Source organism: Salmo salar, chromosome ssa11, assembly GCF_905237065.1.
Source record: "Salmo salar chromosome ssa11, Ssal_v3.1, whole genome shotgun sequence".
NCBI lineage: Eukaryota > Metazoa > Chordata > Actinopteri > Salmoniformes > Salmonidae > Salmo > Salmo salar.
Window position 1 is genome coordinate 95,807,309 of NC_059452.1, and position 21,666 is coordinate 95,828,974.

The 21,666-nt window shown below is 43.2% G+C and overlaps 1 protein-coding gene across 9 annotated transcripts; it reads right to left on the reverse strand.

The window, feature by feature from the left end:
• Positions 1-2,173: 2,173 nt before the first annotated feature.
• Positions 2,174-21,443, reverse strand: LOC106563668 (putative bifunctional UDP-N-acetylglucosamine transferase and deubiquitinase ALG13). Of its 9 annotated transcripts, none has more exons than XM_014129452.2 (24): positions 21,173-21,443; positions 20,455-20,538; positions 20,303-20,353; positions 20,139-20,185; positions 19,904-19,976; positions 17,803-17,884; positions 17,294-17,462; positions 12,102-12,171; positions 11,877-11,985; positions 11,601-11,665; positions 11,408-11,508; positions 10,668-10,783; positions 10,327-10,543; positions 10,052-10,162; positions 9,723-9,882; positions 9,464-9,608; positions 9,332-9,367; positions 9,049-9,104; positions 8,809-8,886; positions 4,274-4,439; positions 4,070-4,189; positions 3,342-3,382; positions 3,049-3,232; positions 2,174-2,895 (listed from the first exon to the last, which is right to left on the reverse strand). In XM_014129452.2, exons 1-24 carry the CDS (start codon positions 21,362-21,364, stop codon positions 2,630-2,632), a joined length of 2,739 nt encoding a protein of 912 aa, XP_013984927.1. In that variant the 5' UTR covers positions 21,365-21,443; the 3' UTR covers positions 2,174-2,629. The 9 variants fall into 9 exon arrangements, with proteins under 9 accessions (XP_013984927.1, XP_045546082.1, XP_045546081.1 ...); XM_045690126.1 differs by having other exon boundaries at positions 19,904-19,997; XM_045690125.1 differs by having other exon boundaries at positions 9,723-9,891; positions 19,904-19,997.
• Between the last annotated feature and the right edge of the window lie 223 nt (positions 21,444-21,666).

The window sequence follows — 21,666 nt, forward strand, 5'->3', positions numbered from 1 at the left end:
AAGTCTTTACTGAAGACTTATCTCTTCAGTAGGTCCTATGATTAAGTATAGTCTGGCCCAGGAGTGTGAAGGTGAACGGAAAGGCTGGAGCAACGAACCGCCCTTGCTGTCTCTGCCTTGCCGGTTCCCCTCTTTCCACTGGGATTCTCTGCCTCTAACCCTTTTACAGAGGCTGAGTCACTGGCCTACTGGTGTTCTTCCATGCCGTCCATGGGAGGGGTGCGTCACTTGAGTGGGTTGAGTCACTGACGTGGTCTTCCTGTCTGGGTTGGCGCCCCCCCCTTGGGTTGTGCCATGGCGGAGATCGTTGTGGGCTATACTCGGCCTTGTCTTAGGACGGTAAGTTGGTGGTTGGAGACATCCCTCTAGTGGTGTGGGGGCTGTGCTTTGGCAAAGTGGGTGGGGTTATATCCTGCCTGTTTGGCCCTGTCCGGGGTATCATCGGATGGGGCCACAGTGTCTTCTGATCCCTCCTGTCTCAGCCTCCAGTATTTATGCTGCAGTAGTTTATGTGTCGGGGGCTAGGGTCAGTCTGTTACATCTGGAGTATTTCTCTTGTCTTATCCGGTGTCCTGTGTGTATTTAAATATGCTCTCTCTAATTCTCTCTTTCTCTCTTTCTGTCTTTCTCTCGGAGGACCTGAGCCCTAGGACCATGCCTCAGGACTACCTGGTATGATGACTCCTTGCTGTCCCCAGTCCACCTGGCCGTGCTGCTGCTCCAGTTTCAACTGTTCTGCCTGCGGCTATGGAACCCTGACCTGTTCACCGGACGTGCTTGTTGCACCCTCGACAACTACTATGATTATTATTATTTGACCATGCTGGTCATTTATGAACATTTTAACATTTTAACATTTTGACCATGTTCTGTTTTAATATCCACCCTGCACAGCCAGAAGAGGACTGGCCACCCCTCATAGCCTGGTTCCTCTCTAGGTTTCTTCCTAGGTTTTTGGCCTTTCTAGGGAGTTTTTCCTAGGGAGTTTTTCCTAGCCACCGTGCTTCTTTCACATGCTTTGCTTGCTGTTTGGGGTTTTAGGCTGGGTTTCTGTACAGCACTTTGAGAATATCAGCTGATGTACGAAGGGCTATATAAAAATAAATTTGATTTGATTTGATTTGGAAGAGTGGGGTAACATCTCACAGCAAGAACTGGCAAATCTGGTGCAGTCCAAGAGGAGGAGATGCACTGCAGTACTTAATGCAGCTGGTGGCCACACCAGATACTGACTGATTTTTGATTTTGACCCTCCCCCCTTTGTTCAGGGACACATTCAATTTTTTGTTAGTCACATCTGTGGAACTTGTTCAGTTTGTCTCAGTTGTTGAATCTTATGTTCATACAAATATTTACACATTTATTATCAGCAAACTTAAGTTGACAGTGAGGATTTTTTTGTTGTTGCTGAGTTTATGATAAGCTTTAATATGATAACACTAAATTAAGATATTTGCAAGGTAAATTATCTTTAAATAAGATTTGAGGTTAAATTTAGGCTAAAACAAGCAAAATGTTCTGCCAAATGTAGATAATTTAGCTTGGAAAGAAAAAAAATGTAAGCGCTTTTAAAAATCACTCAAGATATTTAGGATTGTTTAGATTTCAATTTTTGCAGTGTGATACTTAGTTTATGAAACTATACACTGAGTGTACAACATTGAGAACACCTGCTCTTTCCATGACAGACTGACCAGGTGACCGCTATGATTCCTTGATGTCACTTGATAAATCTGCTTCAAATGATTGTAGATGAAGGGGAGAGATTAAAGAAGCATTTTTTTCAGCCTTGAGACATGGATTGTGTGTGCCATTCAGAGGGTGAATGGGCAAGACAAAATATTTGCGCTTTTGAACGGGTTATGGTAGGTGCCAGGCACACCGGTTTGTCAAGAACTGCAACGCTGCTGGGTTTTTCCACATGCAACAGTTCCTGTGTGTATCAAGAATGGACCACCACCCAAAGGACATCCAGCCAACTTGACAACTGTGGGAAGCATTAATGTTAACATTAAGACTTATTTTGATTGTCCAGTCTTTCAAGAATCCCAGAGTTTACGGTTGGCGCGAAAACCTACAGGAGGGTAGCGCTCCAGGAACAGGGTTGAGAGCCCTGCTCTAAAAAGGGACAGTTCAAATGATAAACTGTTACGACTTCTGGGAAACAAAACTTTTTATTAATTAAACATAAAATAATGTATTAAACATTCTGTAAACACTGGATCAGAGGGTGTCTGAAATGGACCCCTATACCGTCTACCACTTTTCCAAGGGCGCCCTATTCCCTACATCAGTGGTACACAAACAGGGGTAATAGTACCTCTGGGGGAACTTGAGAAGACTCATGAGACCATAGGCCTACTGGTAAAATGCACATGAGGGGGTTCTTCAGGGCAGAGCAAAATTCAGTTGGTGGTACATTAACTGAAAACGGATGGGAACCACTGCCCAACAGTGCACTACTTTTGAATAGGGTGCCATTTCAGACAGCCACTGACTAGCAAACTTCAAAAACATGCAAACTTCAAAATAAGAAAAGTAGAACAAACATTACACATGACATAGGGTGACATGGTGAATGTGGGTAGTTAGAGGGGCCCACCTCCCTCCCTCCGTCCCCAGTGCTTGGTTACATGCTGGGAGGAATAAAGTGCCCTGGGTGTGTGGGTGCAGTGACATAGTTGACTGGGTGGTTGGAGGGGCAGTAGGATGCATGCACATGTGGTTGGGCAGGGCCTGAGTTCCAGGGTGTGAGGTAATGGTAGGTGGCAGAGAGCATCGGAACATAAGGCTCGTAGGTGTGGAGGGGGGGTTGGCTGCACTGGTCCTGAACCAAGGGGTAGAACACTGTGCCTGGGGCTCCTGCTGAGGGAGGGTCCATGGCCAGGGGGGTGCCTGGTAGGAAGGAAAAGGTGGTGGGTGAGGACCAAGGTAAGAAAATAAGTCACATGTAATACTTGAGGTCGTAAGATTGTGACACTGAAGATCTTGCTCAATGCAGATGTGCCATTTCATAATGAGGTCTGGAGGCCGTGGGGTGACGCTGACCATTGGCAAGAACATCTCCCTGGCCATCAGGCCCTGCTCTCCCAGTCTCTGGGTAGGACTGGGGGACTGTGTGATCAGAGGGAGGGGGTGCTCCGGAGTAGGACTGGAACTGTTGCTCGGCATTGGGCTGCTGATACGCCTGCTGCATCTGCACCATGGAATGCCAATAGCTCTGCTGGTACCACTGTTTCAACATGGATAGAAATCAAAAGGTATAGGTTGTTTTCATTCAAAGACATGTCTAGCATCTCATGCCAAGTAACTGTTCACCCATACATACTATAATCACTTACTTGGACTCCTAAATTAAAGTAATATTGGAGGACCTTGCCATCTACAGAAAGAGAAAAACATTTAGTTACCGTCACATCATACATTTTGAAATCCATGTTATTCAATTATTGCGCGTGCGCCAACGAGCGTCTGCGATGCCAAGGGCTAAAATAGAACTCCTTTCTATTTCTGACGCAGATCACGCTGCAAGTCCTGCCTCTCCCATCGCCTCATTGGTTTATAGAAGCAGGTATCCATGTGCCATCTCCTCATTGGTTATACCCACGTGGGTGATTGAAAGACGAACTGTTTTGCCGGTTGTCTGGTAATACTATGAAAGTGTAGATGCCAATCACCATATAAGTTCAAAGATGAAAAAGCCTGGAATGAGGAGAGATGACTAGAAATGATTCGGTTGGCCGTTTTATGTGTGGATTAATTCTCGGAGTAGAGGACCTTGTGCATTTCAGGTAAAATAACAACTCAATGTTTATATCCCAGGACAAATTAGCTAGCAAGTGCAAGCTAACTAGCTAAATTGCCAAACATGTTTAATGCTTTTCGACCTGTCCCCAAATGAATGTAATTGGTTCAGAGTTTGTTTTGATATTTTAACCTGCGTGTTGTGATCGCGTTTGGTGTAGGGGGACAAAATAAATGTATGCACGATAGCGCACGCGCGCAGCCGGTTTGGGTTCCGTGTTAGAAGTTCACAACTTAACACACGCCATGGGGAAGCATGTCTAACCTCGTGGAAGGTCGTTGCCGTTGGGGTCATAGGAGTAAGGTGGAGGGGGTGTGGTGCTGACCGCCTCCCCCATCTCATTCACAAACCAGGGAGAGGAAGGAGGAACCTGAATGGATGAAACTACAAACAAGAGAAAATAGGGATCAGTTAGGAATTAGGGCCTAATAACTCCTTAGGTCTGACCATCACCCTTAGAGTGGGTACCTTGTCTGCCCATTGCGTGTGGGGGCATGGGAGCCCCCTGAGGATAGTTTGAGGGTGAAGCAATTGGTGCTGGAGGGGTCTGAGAGCTGCTAGAGGAAGAGGTGAAGATAGCTGCTGGGGCTGTGGTTAAAGCCTGTGCGGGCATGACTGCTGACTTCACCACCACCTGAGGAAACAAAACTAAATTAAATCTGACTACAATTGACAAACAATTTGCGCTTAAAAAAAACAAGGTAGAGTCAGCCACATGACGTAGATGCAAAGTAAAACAGGCTAGTAGGTCAAGTTCTGCAACTAAAAGCATGAGGTTAAAGTTCGCTGTTTTGATCCCGTGGCTACTACGCGGTAAAAGCGTGAAGCGAACCCGCACACATACTGTTCGGCAGAGTGAAATCTTGCTCATTGCAATATCAAAACAAAATATATATTTTTTGAGATTCTTCAAAGTAGCCACCCTTTGCATTGACAGCTTTGCACCAGGGGCGGAAATCGCGGGGGGGACGGGGGGGGACACGACCCCCCCATCCTGGGAAAAATATGATTTGTCCCCCCCAATATATCACTGAAACATAACTATGTAATTTAAATAATATTAATAATACGCAATGAAAGCAATTGTGCTGATTATAGACACTTAATAGCGCGTTTTTAAGTTTCAAAAGATTGCGACCCCCCCACCCTTTTCCTCACAATGGTTTGATCCACTGGCAAGGTAACAGAGGGGTCGTAGCCACTGTCTGAAAGGCACTCAATGAACGTAACTGACGTGAGGTTAATTCAGTCAATCGCGCACACACACTAGCTGAATATGCAGAGCTAGCGCGCAAATATGAACTATTAAGCTAGCTAGTAACTATTCCATTTATGTGGCTTCGTCAAAGATGGAATCTTTGCTATCGTCAATTTATTCCGAGATCAGCATGCAGATGATGTAAGTTAGTGCTTCAAAGTCCCTGTGATAAGGTTAGCGATAAACTGAAGTCCAAACTGAACTACACTCTCTTCTACCATTGTCTTAAATATATTTAATGGTCTCATTGCAAAAGCTAAATTGTCGCAAGGGAACTTTTATTTATTTATTTTATTTAACCCGGGAAGCAAAGATTATAGCAAACGCCACTGAAACTGAATTGGTGCTCGCTAGCTTTGCAAATTCAGCTATTGTTGGAAGCCAGCCAATATGAAACAAACTATTAAAATTACAAAAGGTTGCAGCATATGTTGTGTAAATGGTGAACTCATACAGCTGTCAAATCTTGTCAATTTAATCCGTTTCACATTTGCTAGCTACCTTTTAGATCGAAGCCCAAATAGAATGATAAAAGATAAGATGATAGAAGCCCATCTCCTACTGTAAATAACCTACACACTGTGTGTGTGTGTGTGTGTGTGTGTGTGTGTGTGTAGCCAGCCAGCCAGGTAGAAAAATGGCAGAAAAATAAAAGACGGACATCAGAGTATTTTTCAGTACACCAAAACGCAAAGTAAGAACCCTAGTAGCCTAATATCTCAAAGACTAGTTGATAAAATGTTCATAAGAAAGAAATGAAATTCTAATGGAAATGTTTCACAATGATGTCATTAGGCAGAGCAGGCAACAGATGGCACACAGACAGCAGAGTTGGGGACAGATATGCAGGGACAGACTGGCATAGACAGGGAGTCTCAGGTAAGTTTGTTGAGTCTTTGTTTGGCAACATTATGAAAGGTTCTCCATTTTTTTTACTTGTAAAATAGGAACATAATTGGAAAATGCCATGGATACCCCCACTCTCAACTTAAACTGGTGACTGAACTAAGATTTGTTAAAGGCAATGGTATTGCTGTTGTGAGTAGTTGTGTAGTTTTGGGTACCGGTAGTTAGGAGTACGGCAAACACCTTATTTCTTTGGTTCCTCAATATACATTTACCATATTACAATGTAGGCTATGTGTTACAGCACTACTTTTGGTGTCCCCCTCAGGAATTGCTCTTGAGAAAATCTCATGTAATTGTCCCCCCAAAGTTGATATCAGATTTTCGCCCCTGCTTTGCACACTCTTGGCATGCACCTGGAATGCTAAGTCTTGAAGTAGTTCCCACATACGCTGAGCAGATGTTAGCTCCTTTTCCTTCACTCTGCGGTCCAATTCATTCCAATTGGGTTGAGGTCAGGCAATTGTGGAGGCCAGGTAATCTGATGCAGCACTCCCCTTGGTCAAATAGCCGTTACACAGCCAGAGGTAACTCTGGTTCTTCCTTTCCTGTGGTGGTCCTCACGAGAGCCAGTGTCATCATAGCGCTCGGTTTTGGCGACTGCACTTCAAACTTTGAAAGTTCTTGACATTTTCTGGATTGTCTGAACTTCACGTCTTTAAGTAATGGACGGTCATTTCGCTTTGCTTATTTGAGCTGTTCTTGCCATAATATGGACTTTTACCAAATAGGGTTCTCTTCTGTATACCACCACTACCTTGTCACAACAACTGATTACCTCAAACAAAGGAAAGAAATTCCACAAATTAACTTAAGGCACACCTGTTAATTGAAATGCATTCCAGGTGACTACCTCATGAAGCTGGTTGAGAGTAGGCAAAGATGTCAAGGCAAAGGGTGGCTACTTTGAAGAATCTCAACTATAAAAAAAATATTTTGATTTGTTTAAAACTTTTTTGGTTACATGATTCCATGTGTTATTTCATAGTTTTTGATGTCTTCACTACAACATAGAAAAAAGTAAAAAAAAGAAATAAAAAACCTGGAATGAGTAAGTGTCAAAACTTTTGACTGGTACTGTGTGCGCGCACGCAGACCCCTTGACTTTTTCCACATTACAGCCTTATTCTAAAATAGATTCAAACGTTCCCCCCCCCCCCCCCCCTTAATCTACACGCAATACCCCATAACGGACAAAGCAAAAGCTGTTTAGACATTTTTGCAAGTGTATAATTGTTTTTAAATGAAATCACAATTACATAAGTATTCAGACCCTTTACTCAGTACTTTGTTGAAGCACCTTTAGCAGCAATTACCGCCTCGAGTCTTCTTGGGTATGACGCTACAAGCTTGACACACCTGTATTTGGGGAGTTTATCCCATTCTTCTCTGCAGATCTGTCAGGTTGGATGGGGAGCGTCGCTGTACAGCCATTTCTACGCTGCCGCTACTCGATCTACGCATAGTCACTTTAATAGCCATCTACATATTACCTCGACACCGGTGCGCCCGCACATTGACTCTATACCGGTACCCCGTGTATATAGCCCCGCTATTGTTACTTAATGCTGCTCTTTGTTATTGTTATTTAAAATTATATATTTTTTTTGTATTTTCTTAAAACTGCATTGCTGGTTAAGGGCTTTAAGTAAGCATTTCACTGTAAGGTCTACACCTGTTGTATTTGGCGCATGTGACAAATAAAATTTGATTTGATTTTCAGGTCTCTCAGATATTCGATCGGGTTCAAGCCCAGGCTCTGGCTGGTTCACTCAAAGACAGAGACTGGTCCCAAGCCACTCCTGCATTGTCTTGGCTGTGTGCTTAGGGTCATTGTCCTGTTGGAAGGTGAACCGTCACCCCAGTCTGAGGTCCTGACCACTCTGGAGCAGATTTTCATTAAGGATCTCTGTACTTTGCTCCATTCATCTTTCCCTCGATCCTGACTAGTCTCCTAGTCCCTGCCACTGAAAAACATCCCCACAGCATGTTGCCACCGCGCTTCACCGTAGGGATGGTGCCAGGTTTCCTCCAGACGTGGCGCTTGGCATTCAGGGCAAAGAGTTCAATTTTGGTTTCATCAGACCAGAAAATCTTGTTTCTCATGGTCTGAGTCCTTTAGGTGTCTATTGGTAAACTCCAAGCGGGCTGTCATGTGCCTTTTACTGAGGAGTGGCTTCCGTCTGGCCACTCTACCATAAAGGCCTGATTGGTGGAGTGCTGCAGAGATGGGAGAAACTTTCAGAAGAAAAACCATCTCCACAGAAGAACTCTGGAGCTCTGTCAGTGACCAAGTTCTTGGTCACCTCCCTGAGCAAGGCCCTTCTCCCCCAATTGCTCAGTTTGGCCAGGAAGCCAGCTCTTGGAAGAGTCTTGGTGGTTCCAAACTTCTTCTATTTAAGAATAGAGGTCACTGTGTTCTTGGGGACCTTCAATGCTGCAGACATTTTTTTGTTACCCTTCACCACATCTGTGCCTCAACACAAACCTTGACCCCATGGCTTGGTTTTTGCTCTGACATGCACTGTCAACTGTGGGACCTTATATAGACAGGTGTGCCTTTCCAAATCATGTCCAAACAATTTAATTTACCACAGGTGGACTCCAATCAAGTTAAAGCAACATTTCAAGGATGATCAACGGAAGGAAACAGGATGCACAATTGAGTCCCATAGCAAAGGGTCTGAATACTCACGTAAAAAGTCAAGCCATACCAGTAACTTTTGTCCAAAGAAAATGAACCTTCTACAGTTTGAGTAAACTTAAAACCTGATGTTTTTTTCTGACAAAATGTGACAATTGAGCAGTTGGGTAAAACGGATTGTAAAGCTTCTAGTACCTGCTGTGACTGAGTGTAGCTATAGCTAGCCATGCCCTCTTGTGGTGAGCCAGCACAAGATCCTCCCTCTTCAATGGTCTGTAAAGGCAGGCAAAAAAATGGAGACAGGAATGCAATCAAACCAATCAACCCCAATAAAATCAAGTAAGTTGACATGAATGTGAAATTATACAATACATCCCACATGTGAAATTAACTATAGTTATTAAAAGTTTCAACAAAAAAGCAAGTGAAGAGTACCAGGTTGGCAGTGGACTCTGCCGCAGCATACACAGATGGGCTCTGGAACCCTGTGTCTGCAAGATGATTTAAAAAGACAATTGTGAACTTTTATCCATATTGTACAATGGGTCTTCAAATTGTGAGCCTTCACTGTTGCCAAATGACAGAATCAGTTGGGAAACGGAATAGCCCAATTTGTCTCTCCCTAACGTAAATCTGTTAAAAATGCATCTGCAGATAATAAAATGGTGGACATGGACCGTCCTAAAATCTCACAAGCAGGTGATGTCAACACACTCACCTTCACCAGTATAGATGTACTCCTCTGAATATTCACCTGAGACACACACACCACGGATTTAACATTTACATTCCGACTCAAAACAAATACATTTTTGTAATCAAGACGGCGTCACTGGACAGGCTGGCCTACCTTGGTCGTCACCATTGCTCCTCTCGTCAGCGTCCTCCTCTGATGAGGTCATGGCCTGTTTGCCAGATGTGGGGATGGGGCTCGGCCCCTGCTGCACCCAGTATGTAGGGAGTGCTGGAACCATGGGGTTTGCTACAGTCTGTCCCTAAAGAGACAGTTACAAAAGCAGACAGCAGGTTGACTTGAATACTCCAGTTGAATACTAATGCTCCCAACTATCAAAGTCTGTTGCCTGAGGGCTTCTGGGCTACATAGTTACCGACAAGGGAGGGAAGGCAGTTTCATCTCCCCCCTCAATCTCGTAGAAGGTGATTGTTCCTTCCATTTCCTGTGCCATTTCCTGTGCCTCCTGTCCAGCCTCGGGGACGTAGCTGAACTGGCACTCCTTGTTGATAGCAGGGATCTGGCGCCTGCTTCGGCTGCAAGAGCTCAAATGAATATACCTACTTTTATAACCACAACACCCCATCATGTCGTACCATGGCTACATTCTCTATGGGCAGGGCCACCGGTAATATTCAAAGTTACTATAGCTCAAATTGCTCATTCTGCTTAACATCGCTAAGAAGACGATAAAAGGCGTATTACCGTGACCTGAATGAGTAGTTGTCGAAGCTGTGGTAGCAGCGTTTTCCTGAGTGAGGGTAGTATGTCATCTCCGGCCCAACGAGGGGATGACTGTTCAGGAAACGGGCTGAACTTCTGAACAGAACCCAGATTGGCAACAGCATAGATACCAACAGAATATAATCAACGGTAAGCAATATGACCTTCAGTAATGGTGAAGTACAGCAGCAGTGTAAATGGTGTTTTAGAGTGATATTTGTCAAACTTGCCATTTGACAATTTAAAAGCACACCGACCTGGGCGGGCCATATCCTCGAGGGGGCCTGGGTGGAAGATGAGGCCGGTAGTGTTCATAGGGCATTGTCTCTGGTGGTGGTGCATGCATGCCAGGGGCGCGCCCAGGGTGTATGCCGCCAGGGCCTGATTGAAAGCGGGGAGGCAGGCCAGACACCATCAGCATCTCCTTCCCTCTGGGTTTCTTAAAGAAACGCCGCCGGCCCCGCAACTCCGAATCTAACAGACAGAAGGGCTAACAGTTGTACAGGTCTTCAATGGTCCAAGGCCAATACGATGTTCACTGCTATTTAAAAAAATATATAATTACTAAGACCATCTAACGGTTAAAGGGCATACTGACCCATCTCTCCAGGATACTGCTCAGGCCGGCTGTATGATGGTCCCTTGCGGCTCGGGGTGATGTTCCAGGCAGGGACAGGGTTCACAGGCTTGAAGTTAGTCAGAGACACAAGATGTCTGAAAGTGGTGGGGTATAGTGAGGTCTCATAAACCTAATATTGAAAAGAGCACTGTCTTTATGGTAAACCACTGCATCTATCATACTGTATGACAACCATTTGGGATGGTACATTTACATTTTAGTCATCTAGCAGACTCCTATCCAGAGTGACTTCCAGTGCATTCATCTTAAGATAGCTAGGTGGGACAACCACATACAGTAAGCACATTTTCCTCAATAAAGTAGCTATCAGCAGTCAGAGCTAGTAAGGGGGAAAAGTAGTCAAGTGTTAGTTCACAAAAGCCTTTTGCGGGCGGGGGGGTGGGGGGGCATTTCAGAAGTTGAGCAAGGACTCTGCTTCAAGGGGAAGCTGGTTCCATAATTGGGGTGCTAAGACAGAGAAGCACTTGTACTGGGTTGAGTGGGAGGGCCAAGAGATCAGAGGTGGCAGAACGGAGTACTCGGGTTGGGGTATAGATTTGGAGCAAAGCCTGACAGTAGGGAGGGGCAGTTCCTCTTACTGCTCTAATACAAGAATGTGCCAGAAAACTAAAATAAGCACACGTTGATGGGTGCTGTGTAGAAGTGCCTATGTGTAAGTCAGTTCAATTGGGGTGTTTTTAAAGGGACAGGTATCTCACTTTTCTCCAAGCTCTTCGATGAACACTGTCACAGCGCTGGGGTGAGTGCCCACCTCCTGAATGAAGGCATTGTAATACTTCCCTTTGGGGTCTAGACGAACCTGCATGGAAGACATGGGCTAACCTTATCATTGAGTATTTTTATTTTATTGCAAAACAATCTTAATTTAGTGGATAAATTGGATTACTGTACCTGACACTTGTCTCCCAAGAAGTATTGTCTTCCAGCAAACACCATGTAATCAGTTTTCTGCATCTCTGTTTCAGAGAAACGATATGCCATTCCAGAACACCCAATTATACAACTGCTCTACATTAAGAAATGAATGTACGGTATAATCATATCAACCCCACAGATAAAAGGTCTGCTCTGTGTGAATCTTGTCGTTTATGACCAATGTCTCATGATTAATTCAGCAGTTCCACGTTACCACAATAAACTCCAACAGAAGGGGGCCACATGGCATACCTCTGCGACTGTCATGCCATACGTCAAACTGGACATTTCTGTACATCTCAGAATCCAGTGCTTTGAGCACCTTGTACGGGAGAGAGAGTTTTGCTGGTGCATCTGGAGTCTTAGGAAGAGAAAGAAACTGGATGTGTATTCCTAGAATCTAGTCTTCCTCAAAAAAAAATAAAAAAATAAAATGGTATAAACTACAACAATAGACGCTTTAGAAAAAGTTGTCACCTTTGCTTCCTCTGCTCCAGGTCGGGCTTTGTCCTCTGTGCGATTGTGCCCATTGAACTCCCAATCATCCCTACAAGAAAGTAAAGAGTGTAGAAAAATTGTACTTTACAAAAACCTGATAAACAAAATTCATACAATGACTACATTACAATATACACGGAGTGTACTAAACATTAAGAATACCTGCTCTTTACATTACAGACTGACCAGGTGAAAGCTATGATCCCCTTCATCTACACAGATTTTGAAGTGGACGAGACATGTTAAAGGATCTTTAAGCCTTGAGACATGGGATTGTGTGTGTGCCATTCAGAGGGTGAATGGGCAAGACAAAAGATTTAAATGCCTTTGAACGGGGTATGGTAGTAGGTGCCAGGTGCACCGGTATGTATCAAGAACTGAAATGTTGCTGGGTTTTCCCCCGCGCATCAAGAACAGTCCACCACCCAAAGAACAACCAGCCAACTGTGGGAAGAATTGGAGTGAACATGGGCCAGCATCCCTGTGGAACGCCTTCGACACCTTGTAGAGTCCATGCCCCGACGAATTGAGACTATTTGGAGGGCAAAAGGGTGCAACTCAAAATTAGGACAGTGTTCCTAATGTTTTGTAAACTCAGTGTATAGACGCTTTGGTGAATTTATGCATACTGTAGTTGGGTCGTTCCACGACATGAGTCCCTTTTGGGTAAAGTAACGTGGTTTAAAAAAAATACAATAAAGAAATACGTTTTATTTCACCTAATTTGAACATAATAAAAAACATGTTGTTTTCCTACATCAAGATGTAAAAAAAAAAAAATAAAATAAAAAAAAAAGACTAGTAAGTGCCAAATAAAAGTAACAGGGTTGATGTGTTCATCTTAAACATCAGCCATTAGTCCCCTTGTGATAAGGGGAAATGGAAGCTTGTGTGCAATAGGAATGGGCAAATGAATGAAAGCTTCACAAAACGTGTGTTACGCTCAGGCCACTCAGTTTTCCACCACAAAGAGTAAAACCAGCTCATACTTGTACACAACGATTTGACTATTAGATGTTGTATGTTTCTTTAGGAAACCATATTACAAACCGGGTTGACCTTAAAATGAGGCACAAGTTTTTTTTTTTGTTTTTTTTAACCTTAAAATGAATCACTAATAAAAAATTAATTTAAAAAAAAAAAGAACACACTGAACAAAGCATGAAAATGCAACATGTTAGAAGTGTTGGGCCCATGTTTCATGAATTGAAATAAAAAGACCACAGAAATTTTCCAGCTTATTTCTCTCAAATGTTGTTTACATCCCTGTTAGTGAACATTTCTCCTTTGCCGAGATACTCCAGCCACCTGACCTGTGTGGCATGATCATTACACAGGTGCAGACCCTTTTCCAGCACACGACAGACGTCGCACGCATCTCTAGGCGGCATCAAGAAAACCATCGCCATCCCATCCAACATCCTAGAGTTCCGGTTATATTACAAAATATCTTTGGGGTTCACATATGCTTACACTGTTTTTTAGCTGCCGTTCTATAAGAACTCCTTGTTCTGCCACAAACTTGCACGCGTCGCCCTCGTGCGGCAATGTTTTCAAACAGAAAAGGGTCTATAATTATTTTTTGAAACCTTTAACTAGGCAAGTCCGTTAAAAACAAAATTCTTATTTACAATGACGGCCTACCTTGTCCAAACCCTAACGACACAAGGCCAATTGTGCGCCTCCCTATGGGACTCCCAATCACAACCTTTTGTGATACAGCCTGGAATCAAACCAGGGTCTGTAGTGACACCTCTCGCACTGACGTGCAGAGCCACTCAGGAGGCCCATATAAAAAAGGCCACTAAAATCTGCAGTGTTGTTTCACAACACAATGTGACAGTGACATGCTGACTGCAGGAATGTTCACCAGAGCTGTTCCCAGAGAATTTAACGTTAATTTCTCTACCATCAACTGCCTCCAACGTCGTTTTAGAGAATTTGGCAATACGTCCAACTGGCCTCACAAATCACAGAATACATGTAACCACGCCAGCCCAGGACCTCTACATCCGGCTTCTTAAGCTGCAGGATCGTCAAACCAGCCACCTGAATAAACTGTGGGTTTGCACAACCAAAGAATTTCAGCACAAACTGTCAGAAACAGTCTCAGGGAAGCTCATCTGCATGCTCGTTGTCCTCACAAGGGTTTTGACCTGACTGCAGTTCCAGCGTCGTAAACAACTTCAGTGGGCAAATGCTCACCTTCAATGGCCACTGGAGAAGTTCTCTTCACAGATGAATCCCGGTTATAACTGTACCAGGCAGATGGAAAACAGTGTGTACGGCATCATGTGGGCGAGCGGTTTGCTGACGTCAACATTGTGAACAGAGTGCCTCATGGTGGAGGTGGGGTTATGGTATGGGCAGGCATAAGCTACAGACAACGAACACAATTGCATTTTAATCAAAGGCAATTTCAATGCACAGAGATACCGTGACAAGATCCTGAGGCCCAATGTCATGCCTTTCATCACGTTTCAGCATGATAATGCACAGCTCCATATTACAAGGATCTGTACACAATTCCTGGAAGCTGAAAATGTCTCAGCTCCTCAATGGCCTGCATTCTCATCCGACACGTCACCCATTGAGCATGTTTTGGATGCTCTCAATTGATGTGTACGACTGTGTTCTAGAGGTCGACCGATTAATTAGGGCCGATTTCAAGTTTTCGTAACAATCGGAAATCATTTTTTTTTTTTTAGACCTTTATTTAACTAGGCAAGTCAGTTAAGAACACATTCTTATTCTCAATGACGGCCTAGGAACGGTGGGTTAACTGCCTTGTTATGGGGCAGAACGACAGATTTTTACCTTGTCAGCTCGGGGATTCAATCTTGCAACCTTACGGTTAACTAGTCCAAAGCTCTAACTACCTGCTTTACATTGCACTCCATGAGGAGCCTGCCTGTTACGCGAATGCAGTAAGAAGCCAAGGTAAGTTGCTAGCTAGCATTAAACTTATCTTATAAGAAACAATCAATCATAATCACTAGTTAACTACACATGGTTGATGATATTACTAGTTTATCTAGCCTGTCCTGCGTTGCATATAATCGCTTAGGTACACGTTGCTCCAACCATAAACATCAATGCCTTTCTTAAAATCAATACACAAGTATATATTTTTAACCCTGCATATTTAGTTAATATTGCCTGCTAACATCAATTTCTTTTAACTAGGGAAAATGTGTCACTTCTCTTGCAAACAGAGTCAGGGTATATGCAGCAGTTTGGGCCGCCTGGCTCGTTGCGAACTGTGAGACTATTTCTTCCTAACAAAGACAGCCGACTTCGCCAAACGGGGGATGATTTAACAAAAGCACATTTGCGAAAAAAGCACAATCGTTGCACGACTGTACCTAACCATAAACATCAATGCCTTTCTTAAAATCAATACACAGAAGTATATATTTTTAAACCTGCATGTTTAGCTAAAAGAAATCCAGGTTAGCGGGCAATCTTAACCAGGTGAAATTGTGTCATTTTGCGTTCATTACACGCAGAGTCAGGGTATATGCAACAGTTTGGGTCGCCTGGCTCGTTGCGAACTAATTTGCCAGAATTTTACGTAATTATGACATAACATTGAAGGTTGTGCAATGTAACAGGAATATTTAGACTTAGGGATGCCACCCGTTAGATGAAATACGGAACGGTTCCGTATTTCACTGACAGAAAAAACGTTTGAGATATGGTCGAATCCGGAAACTATTAATGACCTAAGGCTCGTATTTCTGTGTGTTATGTTATAATTAAGTCTGATTTGATAGAGTAGTCTGAGCGATGGTAGGCAGCAGCAGGCTCGTAAGCATTCATTCAAACAGCACTTTCGTGCGTTTGCCAGCAGCCCTTCGCAATGCATTGTGCTGTTTATGACTTCAAGCCTGTCAACTCCCAAGATTAGGCTGGTGTAACCGATGTGAAATGGCTAGCTAGTTAGCCGGGTGAGCGCTAATAGCGTTTCAAACGTCACTCGCTCTGAGACTTGGAGTAGTTTTTCCCCTTGCTCTACATGGGTAACGCTGCTTCGAGGGTGGCTGTTGTCGATGTGTTCCTGGTTCGAGCCCAGGTAGGAGCGAGGAGAGGGACGGAAGCTATACTGTTAACACTGGCAATACTAAAGTGCCTATAAGAACATCCAATAGTATATGAAATACAAATCGTATAGAGAGAAATAGTCCTATAATAACTACAACCTAAAACTTCTTACCTGGGAATATTGAAGACTCATGTCAAAAGGAACCACCAGCTTTCATATGTTCTCATGTTCTGAGCAAGGAACTTAAACGTTAGCTTTCTTACATGGCACATATTGCACTTTTACTTTCTTCTCCAACACTTTGTTTTTGCATTATTTAAACCAAATTGAACATGTTTCATTATTTATTTGAGGCTAAATTGATTTTATTTATGTATTATATTAAGGTAAAATTTGTGTTCATTCAGTATTGTTGTAATTGTCATTCTTACAAAAAAAAACAAATAATTATATATATATATATTTTTTTTTTAAATCGGCTGATTTAAAATCGGTCTAGGCTTTTTTGGGCCCTCCAATAATCGGTATCGGCATTGAAAAAATCATAAATCGGTCGACCTCTAGTGTGTTCCAGTTCCCGGCAATATCCAGCAACTTTGCACAGCCATTAACGAGTGGGGCAACACTCCACAATCAACAGCCTGATCAACTCTACATAAACGAGATGTTACCCTGCATGAGGCAAATGGTGGTCGCACCAGATTCTGATCTACACTTACCTTTATTTTTTTCAATGTATATAATAATCTTCAGAAATGACTGTCAAAGCAAGAAAATAATTAGGGATTTAAAATGCTAAAACATGGACATTTTGGGATGAAGTGTGTTCATTTTCCTAGAAGTCAGATGGTACACAGAAGGACATGTCAAAATGCTGAATTTTGGCACTTTAGCAAGTCTTTAGTTATTAAAAACATGATGTATTGAATTTTCCATGTGGTCTATATTAAAAGGGGCACTTAATGTAACAGGCCTTTAAAACTCAATATTGGTGCACAAGTCCAACTTAAAATATCAAAGGGATGCAAAAGGGACTCATTTTGTGGAATGACCCAAGTAACTAGACTTAGGTTTAATGTGGAGGGCTTTATGGAAATCAAAAGTGGTGTGCAGAGCACAACCTCACCTCAGAGTCTGACCCCTGTCCTCAGGGGTGTCATAGCCTGCGTCCTCACTGCACACCGACAGGCTGTTCCTATAGCGACGACCTCCGCCATGGAACCCTTCCAAGGCTCCTTGCACCTCCGCCTCGCCGACACCAAGGACTTGTGTGTACAGCAGCTCATACAACAGAGCTGGATCCAGTTGAAGAAAAAGGTTATACATTTCCTATTCACTACACATGAAAGTACTGATCATTTAAAATATTGACTAACTAAAATAAATGAGTAGCCAATTATAGGACTTAGAGTGAAGATTTATCCAGTGCTGTGGAGCTGGTGGACGGAGCTATAGGACAGGCTCATTGAAATGGCTAGAATGGAATTGAGTCAAACAGGTGGTTTCCTTACCGTTGTCGTGTATGACACTGTTCCATCTATACCATTCTAGCCATTACAATGACTCCATCTTCAAATAACTCCTCCTACCAGCCTCCACTGATTTCTCTGAATTCTGATGAGTGAAAGTACAGACCTTGACACAGAGCTGCGTGGATGGGGTAGTTCCTGGGGTATACAACATCGTAGTGGCCATTGTTGGAGCAACACAGCAGAATCTACAACAGTCAGAGAGCAGAATAGTGTGAAGTGTAATGCATTTTTACTCTTAACCATTCAAATGGTAAAGATCCCCCCCCCCCAAAATCAAATTGTCTACAGCAGGTATTCCCAAACTGCCGTCGGGGGTACGCCAAATAATGTGATTCACATTTTTTTTAATAAAAAAATAAAATGATTTTTGCCTTTACATTTTCAAACAGTCCATTTACACGAGCCGTGTTGTAACAAACACTTATTCTTAATGTATGGTATAGTGTGTGTTGGTGTGTGGCAGGCTTACAATGATGGCAAAAAAACAACATTTGAGAGTGCTGGTGCTAGAGGGGGTACGCAGCCGGAGGATGAATGTTTGAAGGGCTAATGGGACTAAAAAAAAATGTTTGGGAAAATTTGGTCTACAGAATAGAGAACGAACTAAGAGAGAAAAAGAAGTAGAGACTTAAGCATGACTTGCTGTTTTTTTTTTCCTGATTCAATGAACGAAGTAGACCAAACCCAGCTGCTATTGCATTGGTGTCTATGGGAGACACACCAAGTTACCTAGACTGGAACTGACTTTTTTTGTTGCTTCCAATGGTAAGCAGCCTGAATTAACCCCATCTTTCATTTATATACACCATCTTTGGCTGTAGTCTTCTCAAATTATAAAATGAGAGCAGTACCATCTAGAGGACAAACCAAAGCACACTACAAATGTATGTGAACACCAGCTCGTCAAACATCTCATTCGAAAATCATGGGCATTAATAGGAGTTGGTCCCCCCTTTGCTGCTATAACAGCCTCCACTCTTCTGGGAAGGCTTTCCGCTAGATGTTGGAACATTGCTGCGAGGACTCATTCCAGTCAGCCACAAGAGCATTAGTGAGGTCGGCACTGATGTTGAGCGATTACGCCTGGCTCGTAGTCGAGTTTCAATTCAAAGATTGATGGGGTTGAAGTCAGGGCTCTTTGCAGGCTAGTCAAGTTCTTCCACACAGATCTCTAAACCATTTCTGTATGGACCTCGCTTTTTTTGCACAGGGGCATTGTCATACTGAAACAGGAAAGGGCCTTCCCCAAACTGTTTCCACAAAGTTGGAAGCGCAGAATCATCTAGAATGTCGTATGCTGTAGCGTTAACATTTCCCTTCACTGGAACTATGGGGCCTAGCCTGAACCATTAAAAACAGCCCCAGATCATTAATCCTTCTCCACCAAACTTTAGTTGGCACTATACATTGGGGCAGGTAGCGTTCTCCTGGTATCCGCCAAACCCAGATTTGTCCTTCGGACTGACAGATAAAGTGTGATTCATCACTCCAGGGAAGGTGTTTCCACTGCTCCAGAGTCCAATGGCGGCGAGCTTTACACCACTCTAGCTGACGCTTGGCATTGCACATGGCGATCTTAGGCTTGTATCCGCCCGCTCAGCCATGGTAAGCCTTTGCATGAAGCTCCCGATGAACAGTGCCGATGTTGCTTCCAGAGGCAGTTTTGAACTCTAGTGAGTGTTGCAACCGAGGACAGACGATTTTTACACGCTAAGTGCTTCAGCACTCTGCGGTCCCATTCTGTGAGTTTGTGTACTACCACTTTGCGGCTGAACCGTTGTTGCTCCTAGACGTTTCCACTTCACAATAACAGCACTTACAGTTGACTGGGGCGGCTCCAGCAGGGCAGACATTTTACAAACTGACTTGTTGGAAAGGTGGCATCCTATGATAGTGTCACGTTGAAAGTCACTTGAGCACTTCAGTACGGGCCATTCTACTGACAATGTTTGTCTATGGAGATTGCATGGCTGGGTGCTCAACTTTATACACGCGTCAGCAACGGGTGTGGCTGAAATAGCCAACTTCACTAATTTGAAGGGGTGTCCACATACTTCTGTATATATAGTTTATTACACGGCATCACCCCCTATCCACACACCTGGTTCAATTAGCAACCTGGTTCAGTTTTGCCTGGTAATTACTTCATTAGTCAGGCATTTGGGATGCTTCCGGGCCTGGGCTCAGTGAAGAACCACACTTACCTTCTCCATGTAGTCTACTTCAGTTATCTCTGTTGGTGGCTTCCCAGGATACCTGTATACAAGGAAGCACCGCCTGCCACATGGCCAACACCAACTTATTTCAGGTTACATTAAATTGCAATTCACATAAATCTAATTCTCCATATAACATTTGACAATATCCTGTCAGCCAACACAAAAGGTTGTACAATGTGGCAGGTGATGTTTAACTGATAACACATTGTGCAGCACTTACCTGTACAACGACGACAAAGCCTTTATCTCAACTTGGCCAGTGGTTTCCTGGAGAAAAACATATTTAACAATATGTACGTGACCCTTCTTCATACGGTCTATGGTCTGAATCTGACCCATGGCTTGTGCAATGTGCTTTTATAACATGTAGTTCTATAAACATACCTTGGGGTCCTCCAGACGTTCCAGATACTTCTCAAACGACCCTTCAACAAACTAGGAGATAAAGCATGCCATTAGACTTTGATTTTAAGCGATTAGTGCTATCTGGAATCCTTGGGACGTCCCTACCCCTAAACATTTTAAAGTCAACTTACAGGTTCAAAGTTGCATCGGTTCTCTCTCATGAAGGTGACACAGTCTTTCCTTATCTTTTGATGGTAATTCTGAGAGTAATACATCTGGGAGGAAAGAAATCATTACATTGTGCACCTTTATTTCATATTCGACAATCTCCTCTTTGCGCCCTGGAGCATAGCGTCGTGCAATTCATATTTTAACTCTGGCCTCAACAATAATTTCAGTCAGCCAAATGAACCATAGCCGAAGATGAACAGGCTACTAGCGGTTCTGGGGGAAGGGGCAGTGCCCCTGTGACAACAATTTTGGACCCCCTTGTGGCCCCCCTAAATGTGGAGTATGAAATAATTTTGACATAACATTTTTGCTATCGTTCTTTTTTTACATCCGTTATTAGACAGTGGCAACGCGGAAGATGGTATTTTGCCAGCTAATGCCTGCAATGCAGTGAAGAAAACGATATGACAACAATAACGTCTAATGTAACTGCCCCCCCCCCCTAACAGTACAACTGGCCCCAGCTTGGCCCCCCCAGTTGAAATGGTCTAGAACCACCACTGGAACAGGCAGGCTAAATGAACCCATGAGTTCCCAAACGACCATTTATTTTGAAAAAAGACAACTTCCTATTCTCACACCATGAATTCAGTCAGATAAATGTAATATATTATATTCTAAACGTTGAACGTCAAATGGAATGCATTAAACCCATTTCGCTAAATTGCTCAAGCCTACCTGCTCAGAGACAGCTCGAAATAGACAGGACGCGTCTCGTGCCATCATTTTCCTATAGAGACCGATGCTGGCTAGATACTCGTCCATGTTTACAAAATACTTCTTCAAGGCTTTCTGCATTTTAAGGATGTTGTAAATAAAAAAACTATAAATATGCAAAACTTCATAACTTTCCGCGTAGAAAATAAACATGAAGGTCGAAAGTTTCCTTTCGAGTTGGAATAAGGAAACAGGTGCTAAAACTGAGCACTGATTACAGAGTCAACACCGTCATACGTGCCAACCGTTGAAAACTTTATTGAAAGTTCTTGTCTTTGATTGGTTACACTATATTCGTTTTTTAAATACTGCACCCATCTATTTTGTTTATAGCCTCCCATGCCTTATCCAGTGAAAAGGCTACTCCACAGCCAGAAACGAATGATAAACCTTACTTATTTGTAAAAAATGTGGCCAAAATCAAACCGAATATACACCAAATATACAAAAGTATG

Excerpts from the sequence above, each read along its gene's own strand:
- LOC106563668 (XM_014129445.2), bottom strand. The coding sequence starts at position 21,364 with ATGTTTATTTTCTACGCGGAAAGTTATGAAGTTTTGCATATTTATAGT. Across the intron at positions 4,440-8,808 it reads GCTACACTCAGTCACAGCAG|GTGGTGGTGAAGTCAGCAGT; the intron begins GTACTAGAAGCT and ends TTGTTTCCTCAG. Across the intron at positions 3,383-4,069 it reads CGGCAACGACCTTCCACGAG|ATGGCAAGGTCCTCCAATAT; the intron begins GTTAGACATGCT and ends CTCTTTCTGTAG.